Consider the following 27860-nt stretch of genomic DNA (forward strand, 5'->3'; position numbering starts at 1 on the left):
CCGCATAGGAAATGAGCCTCATGGACGAGTTAGAAATTGACATAAGGATAGCCAACTGAGAGCTAACCGACTGGGCTAGCTGCTCAGGTAGGTTACCCGAGAGGGAATCTGACAACTCCTTGACCAGATCCCTCTGAAGCCTGGTAAAATGTGCCAAATAATTCAGAGACCTTAAAGTAAAGGCCGCTGAAGTCAGGGTGCGCTTCCGTACCTGTCCATACTCCTAGACTCCTTATTAGGAGGATGGATGGACGTTGAAGCCTCTGCCACGTCCTGTTGTGTAGCAGATGCCACCACCATGGCATCTACAGCCACGCCTTTAGTGAGGAACTCCTTCTCGGGGAGCAGACAAAAATTTATTTGGACGAGAAGGGACTGGTTCCACGGTATCTGGATGTTCCCGCCCTTGACAAACTAAATCCAGAAGCTCGTCAAGGGCGGAGACACCCAGGAGGCGGAGGGCTGAGCCCCAAAGGCCTTGAGGAGCACTGACTCATCAGCAGAGGGGGTTTGGATATCCAGCCACCTCGTTGTGTGAGGATCTTTAAGATGTCTGCAAATGAGACATCATCCGAGGACGACTGGGACCCCTCTGCATCATCAAGATCAGTGTCTGATGTAATAGACTCGGGGAGTCCACGTGCTTCCTCTTGCACGATCTCTTCCTTGGGGTTCCTCCAAGACAACTCCGAAGAACCCTCAGGAGGAGGGAACCCCACTGGGGTAACCTCAGGCCCCGGGCTCCGCTGACTACGGACAGGGGAACTGCCAAAGACCCAGTCTCCACGCCCAGGGAAGGTGCCGGTAAAGCCGGAGAGATGGCGAGAGGACTTGGCCAAGGCACTCCTCATGGCTCTGAAAGCCGGACCCCAGAATCCTGGGAGTGTCCGGTCCCGAGCCGTGATAGCCGACGGAAGTCCCGCAGCCAAGCACCGAGGGGAGGCTCGGAACCCAGCATAGGTCCCAAACATCACCCCGGGTCCAGCCGAAGAAGTCCGTACCAAACTCGGACCCGAGGCCGGGTTGGAGTAAGGGTCGGAGCCGACCTAAGATCTCCACCGGCTCCAACAGCACCTGCTCCGACGGAGCCAAGCAGTCGGAGGAGGAATGGCAATGGGGTGGGCCAAGGTCATCGGCTCCGAAGCCAACTGGGTCGGAACCGAAACAAATTTTGGAAGACTGAGGACTGGAACAGTCTTTGGAGCACCCTGTCTATATCAGAATCTGACATCCTCGAAGACAGAGAGGAAACAGAACGGGTTCGAGGGCCTCTCCAACGGCCCCAAAGGGCTAGGGGACCGGCTCGAGGTGACTCGAGTATCGGCGCCGAGGAATACACACACCAGATTCCATCGGTGCCGAGGTGGACTTGGCGCCGAGGAGGAAGTGTCTGAGCGGGCGACCTTGTCGGCTCCGAGACCAGTGGAGCCGGCGAAGGTGACCTGCCTCGATGCCCCAGCCATCGGCTCAAGCCAGAGGAGTCGATACTGGTGGCATCGAGGCAGACCGTTCGACCTCGGCTCCAAGTCCTTGGAGCCGAAGGAAAGGCCTGCCTATGTCTCTTTGCGGTCGGGTCCGGCGGGCTGGACGGAACCGTCGCCCTTTTCTTTTTAGCCGGAGAAGGAGAGGATGCCAAGGCTTCTTCAAAAGAAGGTTTAATTAACCCCTTAAGAATCAATTTATTTTTCCTCTCCTGGAGGACCCTTGAGGAAAAAGCGTGACATACGCTGCATGATTCCTGTAAATGTTTTGCACCTAAGCAATACACACAGAGCGAGTGATCGTCCGTGATGGACATTTTGAAACTACATTTTGTACATTTTTTAAAGCCCGAAGGCCTAGGATTCTGAGACATTATGGAGAGAATTTCAGTAATCTGACAGGAAAAATACAATTACTGATGACACCCCTGAAGTATAGGCTTACAGTTATCGCTCGCAAATGACAGGGAACTTTGAAAACCCTGTAAGAACAAACAGAGCTACAAAAAATTTAAAGCCTTTTCTCTATATGTAAGATATAGGAGGGTTGACTGACCGGGAAGGCCCTAGATGAAGGGGGCCTGCCAAACTCAACCCAATCACACAACAAAAGTCTTCAACAAATCCAACCAATCACACACAATGAGAAGAATAGCTGTTAAAACAGCTTTTTGAGAGAAAAACAGCAAAAAACTGACAGAAAAAGTTAGTTAAAATAACTACTCAGCTCAGCCAGCTCGAGACCACGTCTTCGCAGGTTAGCGGCAAACGAGATCTGAGGGACTGGTAGTGGTGCATCCTGGGATATAGTAAGCTCAGCCAATAAGAGACTTCGCTCTTTGGCATAAGCGTGCAGTCGAGCCGAGGGATCGGCTCCGAACCCATCAGTCAGAATGTAGGCGAGATAGGATCACATAACATGTACAGTTTTGTACCTACCATAAATGTAGATGTTAAGAGTGTCTTCACTGCTCCAGTCATTACACTTGGGTTATCCTGCCATCAGACGGGCCCGCAGTTGGCCTGAGTTCCAGTCTTGGTCCGGCGTCGGTTGCTTTTGCCTCTTCCCTGACGTCAGTGTGCCAGGGGTATACAAGAAGCAGCCGACGCCATTTTCTTCAGCTTTTCTTGTCCCAGATGTCAGGTGCCCCCAAAAGTGGTAGGCAATACATATTGCTAATAAAACATACAAAAAAGGTAAAAATAAAACCTTAATTAACCAGCAAATGCACCACAAAGGTAGTATAGGTTAGTCCCAGATAAGAAAAAGGGGCTGGCGGGTGGGTAACCTGGACTGCAGCAGTGAAGACACTCGAACATCTACATTTATGGTAGGTACAAAACTGTACTATGTTCACGTGTTTCACTGCTGCAGTCATTACACTTGGGTAGAATCCCAAAGCTGAGTTTGGGTGGCTGGCTCTATAGAGGATTTGGTGTGGCTATGAGGCCCTGCAGCACTGCAGTGGCAAAGCCAGCTCTGGACCTAGAATAAAGAGGCAAATGGTAATGCTTGGTAAAGGTGTGCACTAAACTCCAAGTTGCAGCTTCTAAGATATCTTTGGTAGGTACTCCTCTAAGGTATGCAGTAGAAGTAGCAGTTGCCCTGGTGGAATGTGGTCTAATGTTAGATGGTACAGGTTTCTCATGCTGTGTGTAGCAGAACCGGATATAGTGTCCTAACCACTTTGTAATGGCCTGTTTTGAAATAGCCTTTCCCTGTGATCCTGCAGCATATGATACAAACAATTGTTCAGTTTTTCTGAAAGCTTTTGTTTTGTCCAAGTAGAAGCGTAATTGCCTGTGTATGTCCAAGGAATGTAGAAGTCTCTCCCCTTTATTCTGGGGATTTGGATAAAAGGTTGGCAAGTGAATAGTTTGGTTAACAGCTACACTGGATACCACCTTAGGCATAAAGGAAGGGTTTGTTCTTAAAGAAACCCTGTCTTGGTGGAAAATGATAAAAGGCTCCACTGCCATTAGTGGCTGCAGTTCTGAGACTCTTCGTGCTGAGGTTATTGCCAGAAGCAGAGCAGTTTTCCATGATATATATTTTAACTCTGCTGAAATGGCTGGTTCAAAAGGAGGCAAAGTGAGCTTTTCCAAAACGAAATTGAGGTCCCAAGTTGGTGTTGGTGCTTTCCGGGGCGGTCTTATGTTTTTAGCCCCTCTGAGGTACTGCTTTAGCAAAGAGTGAGAAAAAATAGGATGATCTGTGTTGTAATGAGCCGAGATGGCAGAAGCGCGAATCTTAATGGATGAGAAGGATAGTCCTTTGTCCAGCATCTCAGTCAAATATTGTAGTATCGGAGGAATGTTAGGGACCAGAGGATCAAGGTTTTGAGACTGGTTCCAGGCACAGAATCTTTTCCACTTTTCTGAATAAGATTTCCTGGTGCTAGGCCTCCTGGCCTTCAAAATGACATCCATAACAGCTTTAGAGAGAGAAGTTGTCTGTTTGGCTATTGAATCTTCCATGCAGCCAGGTTTAAAGTTTTGAGCTGACTGTGCAGTATCGGATTGTTTTGCCAAGTCAGAAGGTGCGGAATTTGAGGCAAAATCCAACGTGGACCTTGAGCTAAGTTCTTTAAGATTGGGTACCAGTGCTGGCGTGGCCAGTCTGAGGCAATCAGAATTGTCTGGCTTTTAGGAGTAGCTTTGAAAGGAGAGGCAGTGCTGGGAAGGCATAAACACTTAGGTTTTTCCAGCTGAATGAAACAGCATCCACTTTCCATGCTTGGGTGTGATAAGTCCTTGTGCAGAATTTTTGTAGTTGCCAATTCAGTGGGGTGGCAAAGAGGTCTATGTCCGGTCACCCCCATTTTTGCATTATCATGCTGAAAACTTGCGGATTTAATTTCCACTCGTGAGGATCCATGATGTATCTGCTTAGGTCATCTGCCACAGTATTTCTTTCCTGGCAGGAATTGTGCTTGCAGATGAACTTGATAAGTTATAGCAGTGTTCCACAAGGTCATGGCTTGCCTGCATAGGGGGTAAGAATGAGTACCCCTTTGCTTATGTACCACATCACTGTGGTGTTGTCTGTCCTTAATTGTCCTGGATGCAGAAGGTCCTTGAAAGCTGTTAGGGCATTTTGTACAGCCAACATCTATTTTTGATTGATGTGAAGAGGCATTTGTTCTGTGGTCCATTTGCCCTGAATACATTTTCCTGCCATGTGTGTTCCCCAGGCGTAATCCGAGGCGTCTGTTATAGTCTGCCTGGCTGTGGGAAGAGTGAAAGGCTGACCCTTGTTGAGGTGACATGCCTGTGCCCACCATCGAAACTCCTGTTGTAGGCAGGGAATTAGAGGTATTAATGTCTCCAAGCTGTGAGAACGTTGAGACCAAACACTTTTTAGGTACTATTGTAATTTCCTCATATGCAGTCTTGCATATGGAATTAGTAGAATGCAGGATGCCATGAATCCCAAGGCCTGCAGAATTTTTCTTGCAGGGAGTTGGGACTTTGTTGCCATCAATTGAAATTACTGAGTCAGTTGTCCTTGCTTGTCTGGCGTGAGATAAGCCATCTGGGCCGTTGTATTTAAGCTGGCACCCAGGAATATTCTCTCTTGTGAGGGCACTAGTTTTGATTTCTTTTCGTTTACTGTGTACCCTAGGCAACTTAATCTTTTTACGAACGCCAGATGCTGTAGAAGAATGTCCTTGCTCTCTGCTTGAATAGGCAGTCATCCAGATATGGATAAATTTGAATTCCGTTTTATCTGCAAAATGCAATTACTGGTGCCAGGCACTTGGTAAAGACCCAGGGCGCAGTAGATAAGCCAAAAGGCAGTGCAGAGAATTGGTAGTGTATCGAACCAGCTATGAATCTGAGGTATCTTCTGCAATTTTGTCTAACAGGGACATGCAGGTATGCCTCTTTGAGGTCCAAAGTAACAAGCCAAGCTTTCTTGCCCAACATGGGAAGGAGTTGCTGTAGTGTCAGCATTTTGAATTTCGGAACATCCAGGTAAGTAGAGTGGAAAGGTCCAGATTGGGTCTCCAGGCTTTGTCCTTTCTGGGTACTAGGAAGAGTCTTGAGTAAAATCCTTGTCCTTTTTCCTGCTGTGGTACTTTTTGAATAGCTCTCATGTCCATGAGAGCTGTAATTTGTTTTTGTGCCTCTGCCCATTGATTTTGTGGCAGGTCTGGCATTCCTTTTAGCCTTGGAAAAGTGTGAAAGTGGAACCTGTAACCCTGAGACAATATTCAGCACCCATTTGTCTTGGGTGATTGCTTGCCAGTTTTGAGAAAAAAGTGCTAGTCCCCCCACCCCCCCCAAGGGAGCTGCCAAAAGGTAAGAGATTGGCATTGGAAGGGGGAAGTCACTCGGACTGTTTCCTGTAAAGTTGCGACTTATCCTCACCTTGTTTTGGGTTTGAAGCACCCCACTGTCGTGGTCTGTAAGAACCTTGTGGCTGAGATCTGCCTCTTTGTGGCCTGTCTGATACTGGAAAGGACCAATTCTTAGTAGGCCAATTTCTGCTAAATTGTGGTGGCTGTACCTGTAAGAAATCCTTCACTATTTGCATAGATTTTGCCTTATCCTCCATTTTTAATACCTCTTCTGCCTTAATACCAAATAAATTATCTTGCTGCAAAGGAGCATCCAGTAATTTTGCCTTATCATGATCTGGTAAACTTTGTTCTTTTAACTAAGCATGCCTTCGAATCACAGATCCTGTAACTGCTGCTCTACAAGAAGCTTCTAATGAATCAAAACCACATTGCAAAGTATGCTTTCCCACTTGTTCAGCTGCATGCAATAAATCCTGTATTTCCTTATAGTCAAGCTTGTTCTACATATATACCCATTTTCTGTTTTAATTGAGAGAGTAAATATTGTTGATACTTAAGCATGTGAAACTGGCAATTCAGAGCTCTCACTGCTAAAGTTACAGAGGTGTAAACTTTCTTTCTCCATCTGTCTAATGCTCTACAGTCCCTATCCGAGGGAACTGGATTCTTAGCTGTGGAAGCCTTAACCCCTTTGGGACCCTGGGAAATAGTTTCTGGGTCTGCAACAGGTTTTTATAAAGAAATGTGTGAGAGTCAGGGACTCTGTAGTACATGTCTGGCTTGACTGGAGCTGGGGGTAAAGAATCAGGGTTTAAACTAGATTCAGAGAACACATCATCCACAATGTCCAACACTGGTGGAATAGCAAGGGGCCTGTGCTGAGGCAGCAAAAGAAAGTCTCGGAGCCTTTTCTTGGATTCTGAGTAATCCTGGCCCTCCCAATGGAAATGCTCCCTCATGGTATATAAAGTTTCCCCAAAAGAGTAATCCTCAGGAGGAGAGGCTGAAAGAATGGATTCTTCAGCATCAGAATCCTCATAGGGGGGTAAAGAATATCCCTGGTCTGAAGAGGAATCAGAATATATTGAAACCTGGTCAGAGGAATCAGTCTGTATCCTGCCTAGGCCTTTTATCAGGTGGGGGATATTAACCCCTGATCAAAGTCTTCGGCCATCTTGAGCATCTGTTTTTTAGGTATGGAGGCCTGTCCAGGTGAATGCTGCACTTGCTTCTTTGTCTTTAGTCTAGGCTTAGTCTTGGCTGTAGTTGTAATGGTAAGTTGAGTAGGCCTGAAAACACCCTCAGAAGCCGATGCCTGCTCAGCAGCTCCGGACCCATCTGAAGGGTTAATCTCTGTTGGCCCAACACCTTGAGGCTTTCAGAGGCCTAGGCACCTCCACGTGGGAGTCGGACACGGCCTGTGGTTCTGAGGTAGCGGGTGTCAGGGGCTGCGAAAGTGCCTCACTGAAAACTGGTGAACCGGCGACTGGCCTAGAAGAGGCTTCGTCAGTTTTGGACCTCGGAAGCCTTTCCTTATCTTTATCTTTGCACTTTTTATGCATTCCGGTCGGTTGTTCCGATGGCATTGTGCAATTAAACCTTTGCCCAAAATAATGGCGAGCAAAATCAAACAGACGATTAACAGTGCATTTGTTAAATCTAGCACAAAACCGACAGCTAGTGATGTCGTGGTCTGGGCCTAGGCATGGAATACAGTAAGAATGAAAATCCTTATGAGGTATTTGCTTCCCACAAGAAATACAATTAACTTTTTCTGACATTGGTCTGAGGCAAGAAAATATTTTACCCAACGGGGTACTTAGCTTTATTGAAGACTTCGGTTCTGAAATCGAATTTGAAATCTCAGGAGTCAGCCGACTGGCACTTGCGAACTGCTTTTGCTTCGGGCACCGCGCGGCTAGAAAGACTGAAGAAAATGGCATCGGCTGCTGCTTAAATACCCCTGGCGCACTGACGTCAGAGAAGAGGTGACAGCAACCGATGCCGGACCAAGACTTTGGAACTCAGGCCGACTGCGGGCCCGCCCGATGGCAGGATAACCCAAGTGTAATGACTGCAGCAGTGAAACACGAACATCTGAGTGTCTGCAAATGAGGATGCAGGAATTCCCCTTCCCTCTGGGTCAGGAGGTTTGAAATCTGAAGAAAATGCCATGTTGGTAGTGGGGACAGGCAGCTAAGCAAGGGGTACCAGTACTGGCGAGGCCAATCTGGAGCTATAAGAACTGTTCTTGTTTTTTTCCTCCTTTATTTTGAGCAGTACCCTGGGGACGAGAGGTAGTGGAGGAAAGGGATAGACCGATAGATTGACCCAGGGGAAGGACAGGGCATCCACTTTCCAAGCCATACAGTGATGCTTCTTGGTGCTGAATTTGCTGAGCTGATGGTTGGTGTGGGAAGCAAAGACTTCGACCTTTGGGGTGCCCCATTTCTGAGTTATTAGGGTGAAGGTTCTTCTGTTGAGCTGCCACTCGTGTGGGTCCAGAAGATTTCTGCTTAAATGGTCTGCCAGAGAGTTGAGAGAGCCTAGTAGGAATTGTGCTAACAGGTGCAGTTGCATGGCAGAGGCTGTGTGCCAAAGGTTCATGGCCAGCCTGAATAGAGGGTAGGAGTGAGTTCCTCCCTGCTTGTTTAAATACCACATCACAATGGTGTTGTCTGTTTTGATTAGGAGAGCCCTTGGTGAGAGAAGGGGTTTGAAAGCTATCGAGGCATGCTGGACAGCTATCATCTCTTTTTGGTTGATGTGCAGAGGGATTTGCTGCGGGCACCATTGGCCCTGTATGCACCTGCTTGTCCAGGTATGCACCCCAAGCAGAGTCTGATGTGTCTGTGGTAGGGTATGGGTGGGCAGGGGGGAGGTGAGAAGGCAGTTCCTTGTTGTGGGAGCATGCTATTGCCCACCAAAGAAAATATTTTCTGGGGCAAAGAATTATAGGTGTAAGAGTTTCCAGGTATTGAGAGTGTTGACACTAAAGGCTTTTTAGGTACCACTGAAGTTTGCTCATATGTATGTCTGGCATACGGAATGAGTAGTATGCAAGATGTCATGAACCCCATAGCTTGCAGGATCTTCCTTGCAGATAACTGGGGCCTGGGTGGCTAGTTGAGAGAAGTAATCTGTCAGGAGAATTTGTTTTTCTGGTGTAAGGAATGCCATCTGGGATGCTGTGTCCAGGCTTACTCCCAGGAAGATAATCCTTTGGGTGGGCACCTGTTTGGATTTCTTTTCATTGTGTACCCTAGGGAGGTTAGGGTCTATATTAGATCACCGAATGCTTAAAAAAGTGAACAGTGATTAACTGACCCTATGTAAACGAAAGCTTACAATTTCAAACTGTCAGAACAGCGATTTTTTTTCCTAGGGGAAAAAAAAAATCGTTGTTCCAACAAAAAAAAAAAAAACACTTTAAACATTACATTAAGTGGGGGGCTTCACCCCCTACCTCCACTACTTAAGTATACCAACTCAGAGACTGAACTACAGTGCCGAAATCAAAGTAATGAAGTGGCCAAGCAAATTCTTTACCAGGGAAAGAATTTGCTTAAAAGCAGTTTCGATATTTTGCTGTTTCAGGCTTTTGAGTTCGACCAACTCGCATTTGAAAGAATGCGTCTTCAGTCTTCTAATAGGGAACCAGAGGTTAGTAGGGTCTTTGCAAAGGCCAGGTACTTGAGCAGCTTTTCCTGTCTGCCTGAATAAGGCAGTCATTTAACTCATTAGCCCAGAGTACCTTCTCATGGCGCCTGTGTGCTCAACACCGAGCGCGCCATGAGAACATTCAAATTGCAAGCCATTAGCTCTGAGTCCCTTCCACAAGCGAGACTCCAGATTTGTAGTTCACCTCAATGTAAAACAAGCTGAAATTGTAACAGAATGTGTAATTTACCTTCTGTAGTTACGATTCAGCTTATTACATTAAGGTAACATTAAAGATTTTGTAGAAAATTGGGTTTGAAAGTTCTTTGTAAAGCAAGTGGTGGCAGCCAATCGGATTCTTGCAATCCAAGCCACCATTTGCATAACACCTCCACCCCCAAACCAAATTTCTTGTCTTCTCTAATATAAAAGAGGGTCCAGCAACAGGTACTTCTTTTATTTTTCCAAAGATTTGGAGATTTCACCTGCCGCTGGATCCTCTTTTTCTTACCAGCATTCAAAGATTTCTCGGCTCGCACTATCGGTTCCCGGTCAGCTTGGCATTATTGTTTGTTTCTTCCGGTAAGCCCTCATATTTTTTTTTACTTTTGTATCCTTTTTTTTTTTTGTTGGGAGCTGTGCAGAAATGTGGAGATGCAAGTGGCTCAAGGTGTAGGTTTGGGTTTAGCTGTGCGGTAGGTGGAAATAATTATGAATTTATATTTTCCCTTTCCTTTCTAAGCTCCAAAATGTTCACACTCTCCGAGCTTTTAACGCTTCTTGCGGTCTGCATTTCCACAGTATCGTGTTATTTTGTCAGTACAGATGCACACGCCGAGGAGTGCTTTCCCGAACAGGTCACATCGGGCACTAAAATGGGCCTCATTTTCGAGGTAGCAGAAGGAGGCTTCTTGGATATAGATGTAGGGAGGTGGCATTGCTAGTGACAGATCATTGCTAGAGACTTTAAAGAGTGGAAGGCCCTAGTTGTTAAACTTCAGCTAAAGTAGTAATATAATTCCTTCTTATTCCTTCTTATTTTATGTTTTGCATTCCGGTTGACTTGGGGTGCACGTGTTTTCTGGGTAGAATGAATTTGATTTAGCCAAAGTGGGAGGTGGGTCATTGGGCACTTGTTCTGTGGTGAAGTTTCTCATTTATTTTCTGAATTAAGTGTTTCTGTTGTTTTGTTTAATTTGTATTGGTCACAGTAAAGTTTTTTGCTTAGTTAAGGTATAAAAATTACTTCAACTTAGCATCGATGCATTACTTCATCAAAGTTGTTTTTTTTTTCTGCTTTCCTGGTATAAATGTATTTAGAAAGGTACACGCTGTCACTTTCTGTAATTCCAAGTGACGTGTTTTGGTGTGTTATGGTTTTCAAGTTTGAGAATGACAAAATAACAACAACTTTTTGACTTATACGTGTGCTATCCAGTGGTCCCTCAAAAGATGGGTCATTTAGCTTTTTGCCCCAATTGGTTTCTTGTGTGGATTCAGCGTGTGCTGTCCAGTGGTCCCTCAAAAGATGGGTCATTTAGCTTTTTGCCCTAATTGTTTTCGTGTGTGGATTCAGCATTACGTAGAGTGTGGATTTTTTTTTTATTATTATTATTATCGCATCTCTCTTCTGTAATTGGCAGACTTTGTCTGTTTCTCTTCTTAATGAGATAATTCTAAATGGTTATTTCAGTGGAAAGTGTAACTTCCCGTACTCGGGGGAAGTAAAGCACATTGGTGTTATAAAAGTGTGTTTCACTTCAGAATCATTGCTTTTGGTTGCCTAATACTAGCTAGTACTTTGTGGGGGGAGGGGGTTATAACTTTACATTGTTGTCTCATTTCAGAATCATTGGTTTAGTTTGCCTAATTGTAGCTAGTAGTTTGTATGGGTGAGATTTTTTATAATTGTGTTGTAAAACATACCTCAAAATTCTCCAGATTTGTCTCTCATATTTTTGGTCTTTTTTTTTCTGGCTAATCTTTGGCAAATCATTACGGATCACAGTAAGAAAATATTGACAGACGTCTCATCCCCTTCAGGAAATTCATGAAAAATGCAAAACTTGTTGTTTTATCAACTTTCTATCTTTGTAAGTGCAGTATTTAAAAATTGTTCCTATTTTGAGGCCATTGTTCTCCCCATTATTTATGGTTTTGTCCAGATTTCTTGCTCTAAGAGATTGAGGTATGTTGTCAAGTAATGTTTTCATTATTTCCATACAGTAAAGGGATGGTGTGTGTGTGTGGTGGGCTTGGTTGAGGGGAATTGTGCCATTGGCGTTTCATCACTATTTTAACATGTTTGACATTTTACAATGTAGCCTCATTTTTGTTATTTTATTTGTTACTTAACATGTTTTGTGAAGAGGATGTTGAATAGAGTGTTTTCACCACTCCATTCATGTGGTTATGAATTTTAACCTGTGTATATGCTGGAGACATGGATACCAAGCAGTTCACCCTCGGAGGTGAATATTGGCATCCGTGTAGTGTGTATATAGTAAAAGAAGTGTGGACAGAAAATTGTGTTTTATGAAGTGACCAAAAATATGTGGTTTTATGAATTTATATTGAGGAAGTTTAATGTTTAATGCTTCGGAACTGGGGGTTGCTTTTCTTGCTTCAGTTTTAGAGCCATTTTGCTGAAGTTTTTTTCTGTTTTTGTCCGTGCATTTTTGATTGGGAGGTCCAGCTCCGTTTAGAGTGCCTGTTTGTCTCCTAAACATTTTTAAAGGCATCTGTTTTTATGTCCTATATACACGCTTATACATATAGTGTGTACATGTATAAATATGCTGTTTGCAAGTGCAAACGTAGGTATGTGCGCGCTATGTGGGGTGTGTATATCACAGACGTTATGGTCCGGTTATGAATTTTAACCTGTGTATATGCTGGAGACATGGATACCAAGCAGTTCACCCTCAGAGGTGAATATTGGCATCCGTGTAGTGTGTATATAGTAAAAGACTGACTGGCAACCCGCTCATAATTCTTTGTAGCATATGGAGCTTTATTTGTTCCATGTACTACCAGCGGTAAAGGTAAGGTGGGGGGTGCAGCAGGAGCTCAAAATGTGTTACTATATTTGAAAGCTGGCAAAGACCAGCACAGCAAACAGAAACAAACTGCTCCAGTATAGAACTAAGGGGTTTAAAAGTTGTTGACACTTTTTTTTTTTATCTGCCTTACTTTTCTATATGTATGTGTGGCAGTTTTACTTTCTGCCACTGCTGTTTGCCAGCTGATACTGCCTTTTGTTAGTCCCGATCTTGAAACCAAGTCTTGGCAGCAGTGGGGCATCCTTAAGCTTTTGTTAAAGCACCCTTAAGCATTGTCAAGTTTGGGTCTTGCACTAGACAAGGTTTATTTTCTGGCTTTAGAGCAAAAGCACGGCTGCTTTACTGTTAGACTTTTACTTTTGTTTAGATGTCATAACAATAAGTTGCAGTGTATGTATTATTGTAGTTTCTCATTTACTTTAACTGATTGTTTAAGATATAATTTTGACCATGTTGAATTTTGCTTTGAAAACTTTAAGGGTAATCATTTAGGGGCACACTTTTTAAGCTGTTTGACATTTAGCAATTCTATTTTTAAGAAAGTATTTCTTAGTACTTGCTTCTGTTCTTGCTCCTTAATTAATAACTAACATACTCGACTCTTATCTCTGAACAGTCTTGTAGGGGCTACCAGTTTCCTACCCCTGCTACCACTCCTTTCCCCCCATCTTCTCCTCTCTTCTCAATACTATCACCCTGTATCTGCTTTCTTCTTCATTGTCCCAGCTTTCTTAATCCACTTCCAAAAAGATCCTCTTCTTAGTGAATCTTACGACCCTATACTCCTGTATTTCATACACCTACTCCTGCTCACCATCCTAATCCTGTATGTAATTGCATAGTTCCATTTGCAAAGGTTTGCAGTTTACTTATTAATTTGCCTTTGTTTACAGGGAGAGTCCGACTGGGTAATGCCCATTTTCAGCAGAGGCCTAGGGAAAAACTCCCATTTGTTTACATTGCATTATACTTTTTTCCAGTTAAAAGCAGAGTAGTTACATTTCTATTTAAGTGTATATACGTTAAGTAGTTACATGCACACATTTTACAGAGATAGAAGTTTACTTAAGAGCCCACGTGCAACTTAGTGAATTGTACAGGCTGCAGATGTGGTATAAAAAATATTTTGTCATTTCAATGTGAGGCTGAGTGTTCTGTTTAAGGGTAATATTTGAAAGAGTGTCATATGATGAGCACAAAGTCTTAACCTGCTGATGAACATGTGCCAGGACCAGGAGGTTTTTAGATGTTTATGCAGTAGTTTAAAACTATCGAGTTTGTTGGAGAGTTCAAAAGGTGCTTCAACAAAGTATTAGTTTAAGGGGGTGCAAACAACACTTATGCAGCCAGCTTATTGTACGTTTTTTTCCCCTTACATTTGGTTTTCAATTGAATTGTACAGGTTATAGGTCACATTAAAGGTGGGAAAAGTTTTGAAACCATTTATTGTGGTCTCATTTTTTTTATATCAAAAAAACCTGGCATTTTAACAGGGGTGTGTAATAGTTTTTATATCCACTGTATGTGTGTGTGTGTTTGTATATAAATATGGTATAAATTTGTGTGGGGGTGTAATCAAAAGAGAATAATCATTTGGAAGAGCAGTTTGTAAGAGTGTAAAGAAAATAGTAAATGCACATACGAGTATTTATGTCTATGAATGTGATATAGCACTCATTGTCCATGCTGGTGTGAATGACCTGAGACGTACCTCCCTGGACTACATGAAGAGAGACATAGAGGAGCGCTCTGAGCATATAACCCAGGCCGGTATGACCCTGACCTTGAGTATCATCTTACCCTCACCAAGAATGATGCCACAGTATAAAGACAAAATTATCAATTTTAACAATTGGCTAAAGTATTGGTGTCATTCAAAGGGGATCCAATGCCCGTCAGCCTGGGATGACATGCTCGACAAGCCACGATGCTTCGCTAGGGACGGCTTGCACCTGTCACCCCTGGGCTTTCGGATATTGGCAAAGGCTCTTGCTACCGCCATAGTGCCTTTTTTAGGCAAGGGTCAAAAGACAAACCCACCTCCATAGGTATCACAAGGGATAAGAAACTAAGAGTAATGCTACTCAACGCCAGAAGTCTAAACCTCAAGATGCATGCACTCGAAACTCTCCATAACATGGAGAACATCGATATCTGTGCAGTAACAGAAACCTGGTTCAAGGCTCCCGAGAGCACCCCAGCACTACCAGATTATACCTCATACCATGCTTTTCGGCCCCAAAACTTGGACCAAACCACAAAAGGAGGGGGAGTATCAATATTTGTCAAAGATACCCATACCTCCAGGTTGGTGGCACAGCACGAAGCATCAGATTATCCATGTGCAACTAACAGTGGGTAAAACTGACTTCCAGTTTATAGCCTGCTACAGACCACCCTCCCAAACCCAGGAACTCCACTCAGCCTTCCTGAGAACACTGGAAAATATGAAGGTCTCTCCAAACACCATTTTATTGGGCGACTTCAACTACCCAAACATAGACTGGGAGCATTACTCTAGCTCCAACACCCTAGCCCAAAGGTTCCTAGAATTTATAAACTCAAATGCTATGGAACAACTTGTTACCACTCCCACAAGAGGGGAAAAAATATGTCTATGCAAATTTGTGTATTTCGATATATATGTATGACGCCCATTCACTCAGCTTCCAGACTGAGTTTGGATGACAAGGTGTATGAGAGAGAGGTGGCCAACTTGAAGAACAATTTTTTAGAAAGGGGGTACAAAGGAGAACTAATTAATAGAATGGTTGACATTAATCACTCAGAGAGAAAATAGATTTAAGCCATGGCTTAAATGTAGAAAAGGGGAAATGAGAACTCCCCCCTAGCATCACATATAAGCCTAATGAACCAAGAATATTGTTTACGTATAGTAGTAATAAAGGAGATATTAGGGACATAGTCAATAGAAACTGGAACATTTTGAGGGGAGATAGCAAGTTAAGGAACATTTTGGGGGTCCGTCCACAGTTTGGTTACAGGAGGAATAAGAACCTAAAAGATATACTATGTAAGGAAAAAACAGTCACCCAATTATGCACTTTCAAAGAAAAAATTGGTAGTGTTCCATGTGGCTATTGTAAAGCCTGTCAATTTATTAATTATACCTTTATACACCCAGTTAGTGGATATGCTTTTAGCTTTAAAGCAAAAGCTTCTTGCAGGACAAGTAATTTAGTCTATCTAGCGGAATGTACCAAGCGCACAGGTTTTTATGTTGGCAAAACCAACAATATGTTTAAGGTAAGAATATTGCAACATTTGTCATCAATCAGGAACAAAGACCCACATAATGCCTTATACAAGCATATTGAGATATATCCCACGCATAGTTTCAAGTTTAAAGCAGTGGTCAATGTTATTATGAATAATAGGGGAGGAGATGTTAAATTATTAACTGAATCCATGGAATCCAAATGGATTTTGAAATTGATGGCCCACAGAACTCCTGGGTTAAATGAGTATGTACCTTTAAAGCCAGCCTTACAGAAAAGGCGGGTTTTTTACTGATTTTTTATTGGCTAGATCTTATTTTAAATAACAGGAATGGTTTTTTGTATGTGATCTGATGAAGGGTTTCCACCCGAAAGTGCTTGTCAGTGGATATATTGGGTTGGTGTTTTTTTATATGTTTTTGGATATACTTTTTGGCGAATTTTAATAAAGCAACGGAACATCCAGCTGTGTCTCACCTTTCTTTTTTCATATTTATCTTCCGTTTGTTTGGTGGGACTTAGGCACAGCAAAGAACATTTTTTGGACATTTATTGTAGATTATCTGCTTCTGGAATTTCATTTTCAAATGTACTTTTTCACTGTATGTTCAACTATAGAGTAGGTCCGAACCGTGTCTTGGGGAAAACACTTTTTGCGTTATGCGTGGTTTCCTGTAAACCCGGAAGGTTTGACTTCATAAGTTTTGGAGGATTGTGTATTTACCGCTGATGTGTATTTACCGCTGACGTCTCGCACGTTTTTGATTAGCGACTTTCTGTCATACAGGAGAAATTTGTTGTTTTTCCCTTAGACAACTTTTTAGAATGTGTACTTGGTTGTGTTTCTGTGGCGGCTGATCATGTTACAGGTAAGTTACTAGCAAGTATGCTTGTGGCAAACGGATCCTTCTGAAGGATTTCAGCCTTCAGTACTTTTTTTCTTTGTGGGAGGGGATTGCTTCATAAATGCCTGCATTTTTAAAAGAAAGTGTGAAGCTAGAAATGTAAAAAGTTGTTAGCTGTTTAATTTTTCTCTAGGATGATTTTGTTTTAGAGGCATATGGTTTTGTTTTCCTAAGGTATATTGCTTTAGCACTGGTAGTAGCCATTCTGCTGGATTTCCTGGTGGATAGGAGTGACTGATGTAAGAGTGGATTTTCTGTGCCTTGTTTTTACTTATCCCAGGCACAATCTTTCAGTTTCATGAGCTTGTTTGTTAGTTGTTAACCACGGACATGATTTAGCCTTCAGCCTACTTATTGTCAGGATGGAAACAGAGTGTTGTATTCTTGCTAATATGTTAGTAAAGTGAAGTGCTTGGATTGGATTGGTTTGGTTATCTAGGTTTAATCAATTGTGTTTAGATATGCATTGCTTTACAATTATTTATGTAGCAGAAAGGTCATAGCAATTCTAGTCTTAGCTACAGGACAGTTTCGATATTGGGCTTCTGTTTGATGTCAATCTGAAATCATTAGAAGAAGTGATGTTATTATCATTAGAGAAAGGCATTCTAAATATATGCTATGGTATGATAAGGTTAGGGAAAGGATATGAATACAGGTACTGTGTTTAGATGCTTAGCTCAGTGTCTTTAGATGCTTAGCTCAGTGTCTTTAGATGCTTAGCTCAGTGTCTTTAGATGCCAATCTGAAATCATTAGAAGAAGTGATGTTATTATCATTAGAGAAAGGCATTCTAAATATATGCTATGGTATGATAAGGTTAGGGAAAGGATATGAATACAGGTACTGTGTTTAGATGCTTAGCTCAGTGTCTTTAGATGCTTAGCTCAGTGTCTTTAGATGCTTAGCTCAGTGTCTTTAGATGCTTAGCTCAGTGTCTTTAGATGCTTAGCTCAGTGTCTTTAGATGCTTAGCTCAGTGTCTTTAGATGCTTAGCTCAGTGTCTTTAGATGCTTAGCTCAGTGTCTTTAGATGCTTAGCTCAGTGTCTTTAGATGCTTGGTTCAGTGTCTTTAGATGCTTGGTTCAGTAATAGAAATGGAGTGTCTGAATAGTTGCTGCCAGCTGTTTCAATTTTAGCTTTGATTTTTGCATTCTGGTATAGAAATTAGATGTAAATGTGTGTAGTTATGTAAAACTATAAAACACATTTGAACTAGAAAGCTTCCATAAAGCAGCTAGAACCTCTGAACTGGTAGATATACATTGAAATATAAAGTTCTTTGCTAGCAGCAACCTCTTCAGTAGTTACAGATATCTGTGAAATTATTCAGATGACTTCTACTTATGCAGTGATTGTGCATGTTTGGAAACTAGTTTACAATGTAAATCAAGATAAGTAAGTATATAGGGCTGCTGAGGAATGCCATGAACAAAGTTGGTTGTATAACTAATGAGGACGAGTCTAGCAGTATACATTTTGTTACTTTCCATCCTAAAGTTATAATTAGTGTTTAAAATTTGCTTATGGAGACCTCACTCAATGTTTGCTATTTATTATTGCTGAAACGCTAAGTCATATTCATTTTTCCCCGAGTAAAATGTATGGAAATGAGTATATTTTCTGGTTGGCTTACTGTGTGATCAAGTTTTGTTATTTATAGAAAGTCAATAAGACCCAAAATGTTAGAAGCTTGATAAAAGCTGATCCTTGATGTAATCCCACCTCCACCTTAAACGCATCCGTCACTCACACCGCAGACTCACTGCTGTCACACTACCCTTGTACATATCCTGCACCAATCTTACACTCCCGACTTCCTCATACAATACCACAACTCCTCTTTAGGCACCCTGTCATAAAATAAATGGTTTATTTATATTAATAAAGAGGGAATATTACAGAGGTAGGCTGTATGGACTGCTTTGCCCTCTTGGACTGGGACTACTGTTGTTGTACGCCAGTGTTCAGGTACATATCCTGTAGTAAGGCTATAGCATTTTTATGTGCGGGTTTAGCTCCTCTTGGAGTTCACGTAGCACGCAACCTGGGATACCGTCAGGTCCCATTGATGCTGTCTTTTTAGCTTTACTGAGGGCGGTTCTCACCTGGACATCTGAGATGACAGGGAGGTTACATTCAGCTGGGATAAGTATTTCTTCTTTTGGGGGTGAGGGAGGGGATAAATTTGCACTGAACCTGTCTGCCAGAATGTTGGTAATATCTGTGGGTTCAGTGTATTTTTTGTCATTGTGAACTAACTCTGAGCATATCTGAGGGTTTCCGCCCAGGTTTCTAACATAGCTGAAGAAGGCCTTGTGGTTATCTTTAGTGTCCATAGCGATTTTCTCTCAAAGTTGGCCTTGGATGTTTTTTATGAGAGAACGTGCAGTAGTTTCCTTTTGTTGTACAATTTGTTTATGGCTGGGGTCCACTAGACAGGACGCCTTCCCTTGGTGGAGAGGGTCTTGGTTTTATTTGGGATTGCATGATCCATGCATTCTTGGAGATGTACATAGAAAGCATTTGTGAAGGATTCTGCATTGTGGGATGTGATTTCCACTGGCCCAGTGGGATTAAAGGATACCATCTCAGTTATAAGAAGTGTAAAGTCAGCTTTTGAGAAGTTTTTCACTGTAGTCTTTTGTGTTGGGGGTGGAGGTGGGATGTGTATACCCAGGGTGATTAGTTTGTGGTCAGATCTCACTAGTGAGGGGTATACTTCCGGTGTGGAGCACTTTGTCCCCATGTTTGTGATCAGGTCTACTATAATATCTCCCCTTTTTTGGAGAGGTGACTAGCTGTTCCATTGCATTTGAATTTATGAATTCCAGGAACCTTTGGGCTAGGGTGTTAGTAAGTTCGTGATTAACTGTACTTAGACGTATTGCTTCATGTCATGATTGAAAACAATTATGCATTTATACTGGACATGAGTCTACTCTGTGCTGCAAGAGAAACACGCTCATTTCTAGACTCCCTGAAATGTGAATAAAGTCAGAGCATCCTGGTTGCTGGTTAGTATCTTACCAGGGCATCTTTTTTAATAGATTTTTTTACCTGAATTTAGAGAAAGCCAGCTCACCTAAAAGTATTGCGACTTCTATTGTGACTTCTAGTGTTCTGATCTGAGTGAGCAGAACTTAAACTCCTGGTGCAGTTATAATACATTTATCATTTGTTTAGATACGAACATCAGAAGTAAAGCTTAGATGCATGTAGTGCAAAAAATTTTAAGATTCAATTAAATTAAATTACTAAAGGCTATATTGATCTGTTATTTCTCCCCTTTTGTTTGTTCTTGGAGAAAGAAATAATCTGAGAGGGAGAGAGGAAGCGGAAGGGAGATAAATGTACATTGGTGATGCAGTGTTAGGTAGTACTCAAAACAACATGCATTTATCTTATTTCATTTGCAACCACCCCAAACATAGTTTATCGAGGCACACTATACAAAGCCATGCAGGTCTCACCAGAGCACAACCCACTTTCCCACATGAACTGTCTTTATTTTCTAAAGTGTAACTTACCACTTTTTTTCCAAACTTAACAGTTTTAGGAGGGAGGACTGAGCTCACTGAGGCACAGTTGAAAGGTATGAAAGGAGATATTGAAATGTTTACAGTTTGCTTGCTGAACTGTGACTGCTTTGTATTGTCACAGATATTCACATTTCTAACCAAATTTCATACCTTGAACTGCTGGTTTATTTGCTTTCCATAGCATCTCTCATAAGCTTTATCTATCAAAAAGCATAGAAGTGTATAGAGAAAAATAACTTTTCTTTCTAGAATTCAACCCTGTCACAGAACCTAGATTTCCTCTATGCATTTTGGAGAGGGCCTTCACCCTGACTTGAATACATTTTTTGTGATTATAACAAAAGGTAATGGTCTTGGACACTCATTTGAAAATGATCCGTTTTGAAACAGACTGTCCATTCCTACCATCACAAGAAATAAACAAGTGCTCCAGATATTCTGAATGATTTAGTTTTGCCTAGAAGTTACCCATGTTATTACTTGCTGACTGCTACCTTCATGGAGCTATGTTATATTTTGGGAATTTTTATGGCCTTTGTCAATAATGTGTGCAACTTGTGGGAGGAAGGGCTAAGTGTTATACTATTTTACTGAACTACTGTATTACATAACAGCTGCACAAGGAGATAATGATTACCTACTCAAAAGGTGATGTGCAGCAATTATCACCTGTGTCAGAGCATGCATACCTTTCCAGTAATGAAAGGCAGGTCATTATCACCTTAGCAATTAGTCATTTACAATATAGCACAGAGTCATTATCACTTTTCAGGTAAAACTATCAGGAGCTGTCACTGTTATTTATACAAGTGCAACTCGTTATCACATTGATGAATGCACAAGGCAGATTGTGTTTTTTTTCTCTGCTTCTAGTCATTGCAAGCCACCCCCTCCATTCTTCAACTACCTAGCCTCTGAAACCCCTTATTTTATATATAATATCTATCTATATGTGTGTGTGTGTGTGTGTGTGTGTGTGTGTGTGTGTGTGTGTGTGTATATATATATATATATATATATATATATATATGTGTGTGTGTGTGTGTGTATATATATATATGTATATGTAATATATAATCTATATATACACACATATATATATCTGTATTTTCACTTATAACATACAGATATAAGTATCCATTTTATTAATGTAGTTCATATCTTTGTGAATTAATGTAACTGAACCACATATAATGAAACAGTTGAATGTGTCAAACTATCACTACATACTGCATGTGTTGCTTTTCAGCTGCCTCTGTGCAGGTGAGTAACATTATATTCTATACAATTATGTTTTTCAGCTTTGCATTCACCTGACATCACACCCCTCAGTGAAGATGCCATCTGTTAAGAAGTTAACAGACGTTTACGTGGGCGAGGATACTGATTCTGACAGTAATACCAGTGGGTCCGAAATGGAATTGGATCTTGATGCACAGCGTAAGCCAAACCAGAGTGAGGATGATGATTATGATGCCGATGATCATATTCCACTGGCACGTCTGCGTGAGAAGGCTATTACTGCTGATAAAGATGCCCCTGTCCCAGCGATTCCTGACAGACCCCTACCCTCTAACCCCGAGCTCACTACTCTTGATGAAACTGACCACGACAGTGAGGATGACATGCCACTAGCCCAGCTAAGGTATGATGGCACACACAATAGTGGTCAGCAACTTGAATCAGATTTTGACACAGAGGATGAATTGCTTCTATCTGAGTTACGGCACGGACATGGCCCGAGTGACAGACCTTTGCAGTCCCAAACCAGGCCTAGTGCTGAAGAGGAAGCGGATATGCTTTCTACTATACATGAGTTCAGGCGCAGTCTACAGCAGGTTTATTCAGATGGAGAAAGTCCACTGGATCTGAGCCGAAGTAGCTCCTTGTCAAGCAAGGATCTGAGTGTGCCGCAATATGGAATTTGTGCGAGTACTCCACTCAGTAGTCAGTACAAACCAGTGGGTAATGTAACTGATCACAGGGTACCTTGCATTCAAAACTCTGGGAGGCTAATGAAAAAGGCACGGCGATCATGCCCACCACGAAACTTATCATGGGAGAAACGCCTAACACCAGTTCACATTGATGATTTTGTGTGTCCAGTCGGCCCAGTCACCAACCTGGACTCGGTCAGCACAGAGGTGGACTTCCTCAATTTGATGTTCCCAGAGGAACTATATTCACTTATTGCTGATGAAACTAACCGCTATGCTGCACAGAGGCAGGCTGCAGCAGGCAAGGTTGATAAGCAGTGGAGTCCAGTTTGTCCTGGAGACATGCGCACATTTCTAGGTGTCAGAATATACATGTCTATTGTACATGTTCCAAAATACAGGCAGTACTGGGAAACGCACCATCTGTATGGTCATTTCCCAATAGCCGAGTACATGACACAGGAGAGGTTTGAAAAAATTCAGCAGTATTTTCACTGCAATGACAAAAACCTCAGACGACCACAGGGCTGTGTGGGTCATGACAAGCTCCATCATGTACGGCCAATACTGGATGCCGTACTTCATGCATGTAGGACACAGTATAATGTGCATCGTGAGGTGGCAGTAGATGAAGCCATGGTCGGCTTCCGTGGACGTCTGACATTTAGACAGTTTATGCCTGGCAAGCGGAGAGGTATGGCATTAAGGTATGGGTGCTAGCTGACTCACATAATGGTTATGTGCATGAATTCCAGGTATACACTGGAAAGGCAGAGCAGACCACAGAGGTTGGACTGGCACACAGAGTTGTGGTTGACCTAACACGGGGCTGATTGGAAAGAAGCATCACATTTACTTTGACAACTTCTTCTCATCTGTCCCTCTGGCACAGCAACTGCTGCAGGCGGTCTGTACTGCTGTGGAACCATCGCACCAATAGGTCTGGATGGCCTGTAACATTCAACAGACAAGCCATTGGTAAAGCTCGAGGGTTCTACAAGCAGCTGCAGAGTGGACCATTGCTTGCAACTGAATGGAAGGATAGCAACCCAGTATTTCTGCTGTCAACCAATAGTAACCCAACCTTGGCAGTCTCCAGCATACGGAGACAGCCACGATGGAACAAAAGCTGCAGTGCCATGTCCACCAGTTGTAAACATGTACAACACATATATGAATGGGGTGGACCGAGCAGATCAGCTCAGGACGCAGTATCCAACTGCTCGAAAGGCAAGGAAATGGTGGCTGTACTTGTTCTGGTTCCTATGGGATGTGGCCATAGTGAATGCTTACATTTTATTCCGTGAGAGTGCTAGCCACCGGCAGCTTTCACGTTCTGGCCGTTTTATTGCGGCAAGCCAGTTACAGTTTAGAAGACACCTAGGCATGCACATCCTGACCACCTACAAGAATATGAAAAGATGCATAGAGATTACCATCCCAGAGCCCATGACACGATTTGAAGAAGGCTCACACTTTCCAGTGAAATGGCGGAAGGCACGATGCAAAAACTGTGCCATCAAGGGTAAACGTGCTGAACCATCATGGGGATGCCCGACCTGCAAGATTAACCTATGCATGGAATGCTTTGGTGAGTACCATGGCCATAAGAGTCTAGCAGACTGCTGACAGCAGTAAGATGTGCAGAGCACACTATACATCAAAGTTGTGACCAGGCTGTTGGGTCCACTGCTGAATGGGCACATGTAAAGAGAAAAGGCAGAGGTAAGGCAGACTGCTGACACTGAAGGAGGTCATGAGACCATAGTGGTATCAGCAGTCTGAGTGGGCAGCCGGCACAGCTATGGGACACTACAGATAACCAACATCTGGAGCCCCATGCCTGTCCTTGGCATATTAGTGGAGCAGCAGTCCTTACCCTGCTTTTTCTCTTTACATGTGCCCTGGCTGTGCACCCTTGTCAGTGTCCACCCATGCTTTATTTCAGATAAGGTAAGACTGTCTTCTGCTGTTCTGGGAGTCACTGGAAAGGGAGCAGCCAAAAACCTTACGCTGTCCCATCGCTGAATATTGTGTCGCTGGGTGCATCACAGGGGGCATACCCAGCCAGCATGGATCTTGTGAACCACCGGGATCGCAGTTGGGAACCTGGAGACTCTACACCACAGTCCCGTAGTGCTGCTGTCCTTGGTAAGCATGGGCTTGGGTGTGCCACTGTGATGTAATGCAAAAACATGCAAAAAGACACAGCCTGGGTCAGTCTTGGTCTTTTGACATGTTGCCTTGATGTAGCTCTCCACTCAGTCTCCCTCCCTTCAGGTGTAGTCAGAGTATGTAGGTGAGAGTAGTAAATGTATGAAGGTCAGGGCAGCAATTAGTGAGTCACTTCAGCCCCTCATCCCTTAGGTCCATTGCTGAATGGGCATATGTAAAGAGAAAAGGCAGAGGTAAGGCAGACTGCTGACACTGAAGGAGGTCATGAGACCATAGTGGTATCAGCAGTCTGAGTGGGCAGCCGGCACAGCTATGGGACACTAGAGATAACCAACATCTGGAGCCCCATGCCTGTCCTTGGCATATTAGTGGAGCGGTGGTCCTTACCCTGCTTTTTCTCTTTACATGTGCCCTGGCTGTGCACCCTTGTCAGTGTCCACCCATGCTTTATTTCAGATAAGGTAAGACTGTCTTCTGCTGTTCTGAGAGTCACTGGAAGGGAAGATGTTCACTGGTTCAGAAGGGATGGCATTCACCTAACTGAGGTGGGCATTGCATTCTTCTTGACCAACCTCCACAATGGCGTGAGGAGAGTCATGCATGATTGTGAGAAGATTGGAAAACACCCATGACCAAGTCAGACCAGTATAGTAAGTAAAACACTACTATGAAATTTGTTGTGTAAAATTAATTTCTCTGAGCTTGGCAAATAACTGTTATGGAAATTAAGATTTTTTTTCATATTTTGGTGAATAACTTTGCAAGGGAGAATCTGAATGTGCCAAGTAATATCTCATTTTGAAGACAGTATTGCTGGTTCTAATACGGTAAAAGAATTGTGCCAGTATGTTTGACATGTGCAGATATCAAAGTTTGAGACTTATGGTTATGGAAATTATGATTTTTTTCATATTTTGGTAAATAACTTTGCAAGGGAGCATCTGAATGTGCTAAGTAATACCTCATTTTGAAGACAGTATTGCTGGTTCTAACATGGTAAAATAATTGTGCCTGTATGTTTGACATGTGCAGATATCAAAGTTTGTTTTGGACTTAGGTTATGGAAATTATGATTTTTTTCATATTTTGGTAAATAACTTTGCAAGGGAGCATATGAATGTGCCAAGTAATATCTCATTTTGAAGACAGTATTGCTGGTTCTAATATGGTAAAAGAATTGTGCCAGTATGTTTGACACATGTGCAGATATCAAAGTTTGTTTGAGACTTATGGTTATGGAAATTATGATTTTTTTCATATTTTGGTAAATAACTTTGCAAGGGAGCATCTGAATGTGATAAGTAATACCTCATTTTGAAAAGATTATTTATAGTTCTAACATGGTAAAAGAATGGTACCTGTATGTTGTACTCATAGGCAGATATCAAAGTTTGTTTCCGACTTAGGTTATGGAAATTATGATTTTTTTCATATTTTGGTAAATAACTTTGCAAGGGAGCATATGAATGTGCCAAGTAATATCTCATTTTGAAGACAGTATTGCTGGTTCTAATATGGTAAAAGAATTGTGCCAGTATGTTTGACACATGTGCAGATATCAAAGTTTGTTTGAGACTTATGGTTATGGAAATTATGATTTTTTTCATATTTTGGTAAATAACTTTGCAAGGGAGCACCACATTGTGTGAAGTAATGCATCATTTTGAAGACAGTGTTACTCCTTACATCATGGTAAAAGAACTGTGTCTAGGCACTGTACACACGTACAGATATCACAGTTTGTTTAGTCTTGTACAAATATGAAAATTATACATTTATAATACTTCTCATTATTATGCCCATATCTTTGCGAGGGAGCATGGTAATCGCACAAATGATGCGTCATTTTGAAGCTGACATTCAGATGCACAACTTCTACACTGATATGTAGGCTCTGTCTGTTACAGGTGATGAGATATTATGCTTTGTTTATTTATCAATTATGAGAAATAATATACTAATCACATTTCTGTGAATATCTCATGAAAGGAGTGTCACACAGTTATGGTTAAAGTATCATTTTAAAGCTGACATTCATACTAACAAATTAAATTCAAATTGTATGGGTCTGCATGGTACATAGACCAAGATATTGTGGTTTGCTTTTCCAAAAAATTAAAAAAATTGCACAATATCAGCATTCCTTGCCAAATATTTCATTATGACTGATATGCACCATCAACATTTACACTGTTGGAAAGGTCAGTGTCTGCTGAACAACTTTCGCTTTTACATTTTTAGTGTAGCTCTTATAGTTAAAGAGTTATGAGCATTTGTTTTCTGTATAGTATTACAAATGGATTTTCTGAAAATGAGCTCAGGCTGCTCTGTTGTTCCTATGGTGGAATTCAGCAGGCAGCTCTTCCTGAGCTGCTCTGGAGTGAATGAGTTAAGTATGGGTAAATCTGGACATTTGTCTGCAAAAGGCAATGTGTGTGACAAATTGTGTGAAAACTCTGGTAGCAGTAGATAAGCCAAAGGGAAGCGCAGAGAACTGGAAGTGTTGAGATCCTGCCTGAAACGGAGATATTTCCTGCATGACTTCTGATAGGAATGTGGAGGTAGGCCTCCTTTAGATCTAGGGTGGCTAGCCAACCGTCCTTGAGCATGGGTAACAGCTGCTGGAGGGTCAGCATTTTGAATTTTGGGATCACCAGGAAGGTGCTTAGAATGGATGATTAGAGGATGGGGTGCCAGGTGCCCTCCTTTCTGGGCACCAGAAAAAGTCTGGAGTAGAAATCTTGGCCTATCTGTTCTGCAGGAACGTGCTCTACTGCACTCCTAGAAGGCAGGGAAAGGATTTGCTTTTGAGCCTCTGCCCACTAGTTTGGAGGTAGATCTGGGAACCCTTTTGGAGTTGGAAGGGTGTGGAAGGAAAATTTGTATCCCTGAGACACTATGTTCAGAACCCAGTGGTCACTGGTAATGGTGGCCCAGGTGCTTGCGTGAAAGGAGTGTTTTCCTCCTAGGGGTAAGTGAAGGTGAGCACAGGGAGGGAGTGGGGGAGGTGAGTCATTGAGAGTTCTTACCATAAGGGGGTGGCTTAGAACTTCCTGGTTTTGAAGTGGAGGTAGTCCACTGCTTAGATCCCTGCATTCCCTGTGGCTGCTGCCTGGGAGGGTCTGGTTCCCCGGGGCCTAGGCTGGACTGGCTTGGTGGGAGCAGGAAAGGACCAATGTTTGGTGGGAAAATGCCTGCTGAACCTGGGTGGCTGGACCTGTAAGAAATCCTCAACTGTTTGCATAGATTTTGCTTTTTCTTCCATCTTTAAGACCTCTTCTGCCTTACTGCCAAATAAGTTGCCTTTGCGTAAGGGGGCATCCAACAAATTTAGATATGACATGGTCTGGCAGGGGCTATTCCTTAAGCCATGCATGCCTTCTAATGACAGATCCAGTGACTGCTGCCCTGCCAGAAGCTTCCAGGAGTCAAAACCACAGTGCAAGGTGTGCTTAGTTACTTGACTTGCAGAATGTATTAACTCTCGTAATTCTTCACATTCTGCCCAAGCAGGAAAGGAAGACATTTTTTGTTTGAGGAGTTCCAGGGTAT

At 42.6% G+C, this 27860-nt stretch overlaps 1 protein-coding gene across 1 annotated transcript in view; it reads right to left on the reverse strand.

The window, feature by feature from the left end:
• The window catches only part of DYNC1LI2 (dynein cytoplasmic 1 light intermediate chain 2), a 720614-nt gene that overhangs the window by 106980 nt on the left and 585774 nt on the right, over positions 1-27860 (reverse strand). The window contains exon 14 of the mRNA XM_044081588.1: positions 12046-12071. Coding sequence (XP_043937523.1) covers positions 12046-12071 — 26 coding nt within the window. The remainder of the gene's footprint in view (positions 1-12045; positions 12072-27860) is intronic.

Source organism: Protopterus annectens, chromosome 8.part1 (assembly GCF_019279795.1).
Source record: "Protopterus annectens isolate FY-2018-M chromosome 8.part1, PAN1.0, whole genome shotgun sequence".
Lineage (NCBI taxonomy): Eukaryota > Metazoa > Chordata > Ceratodontiformes > Protopteridae > Protopterus > Protopterus annectens.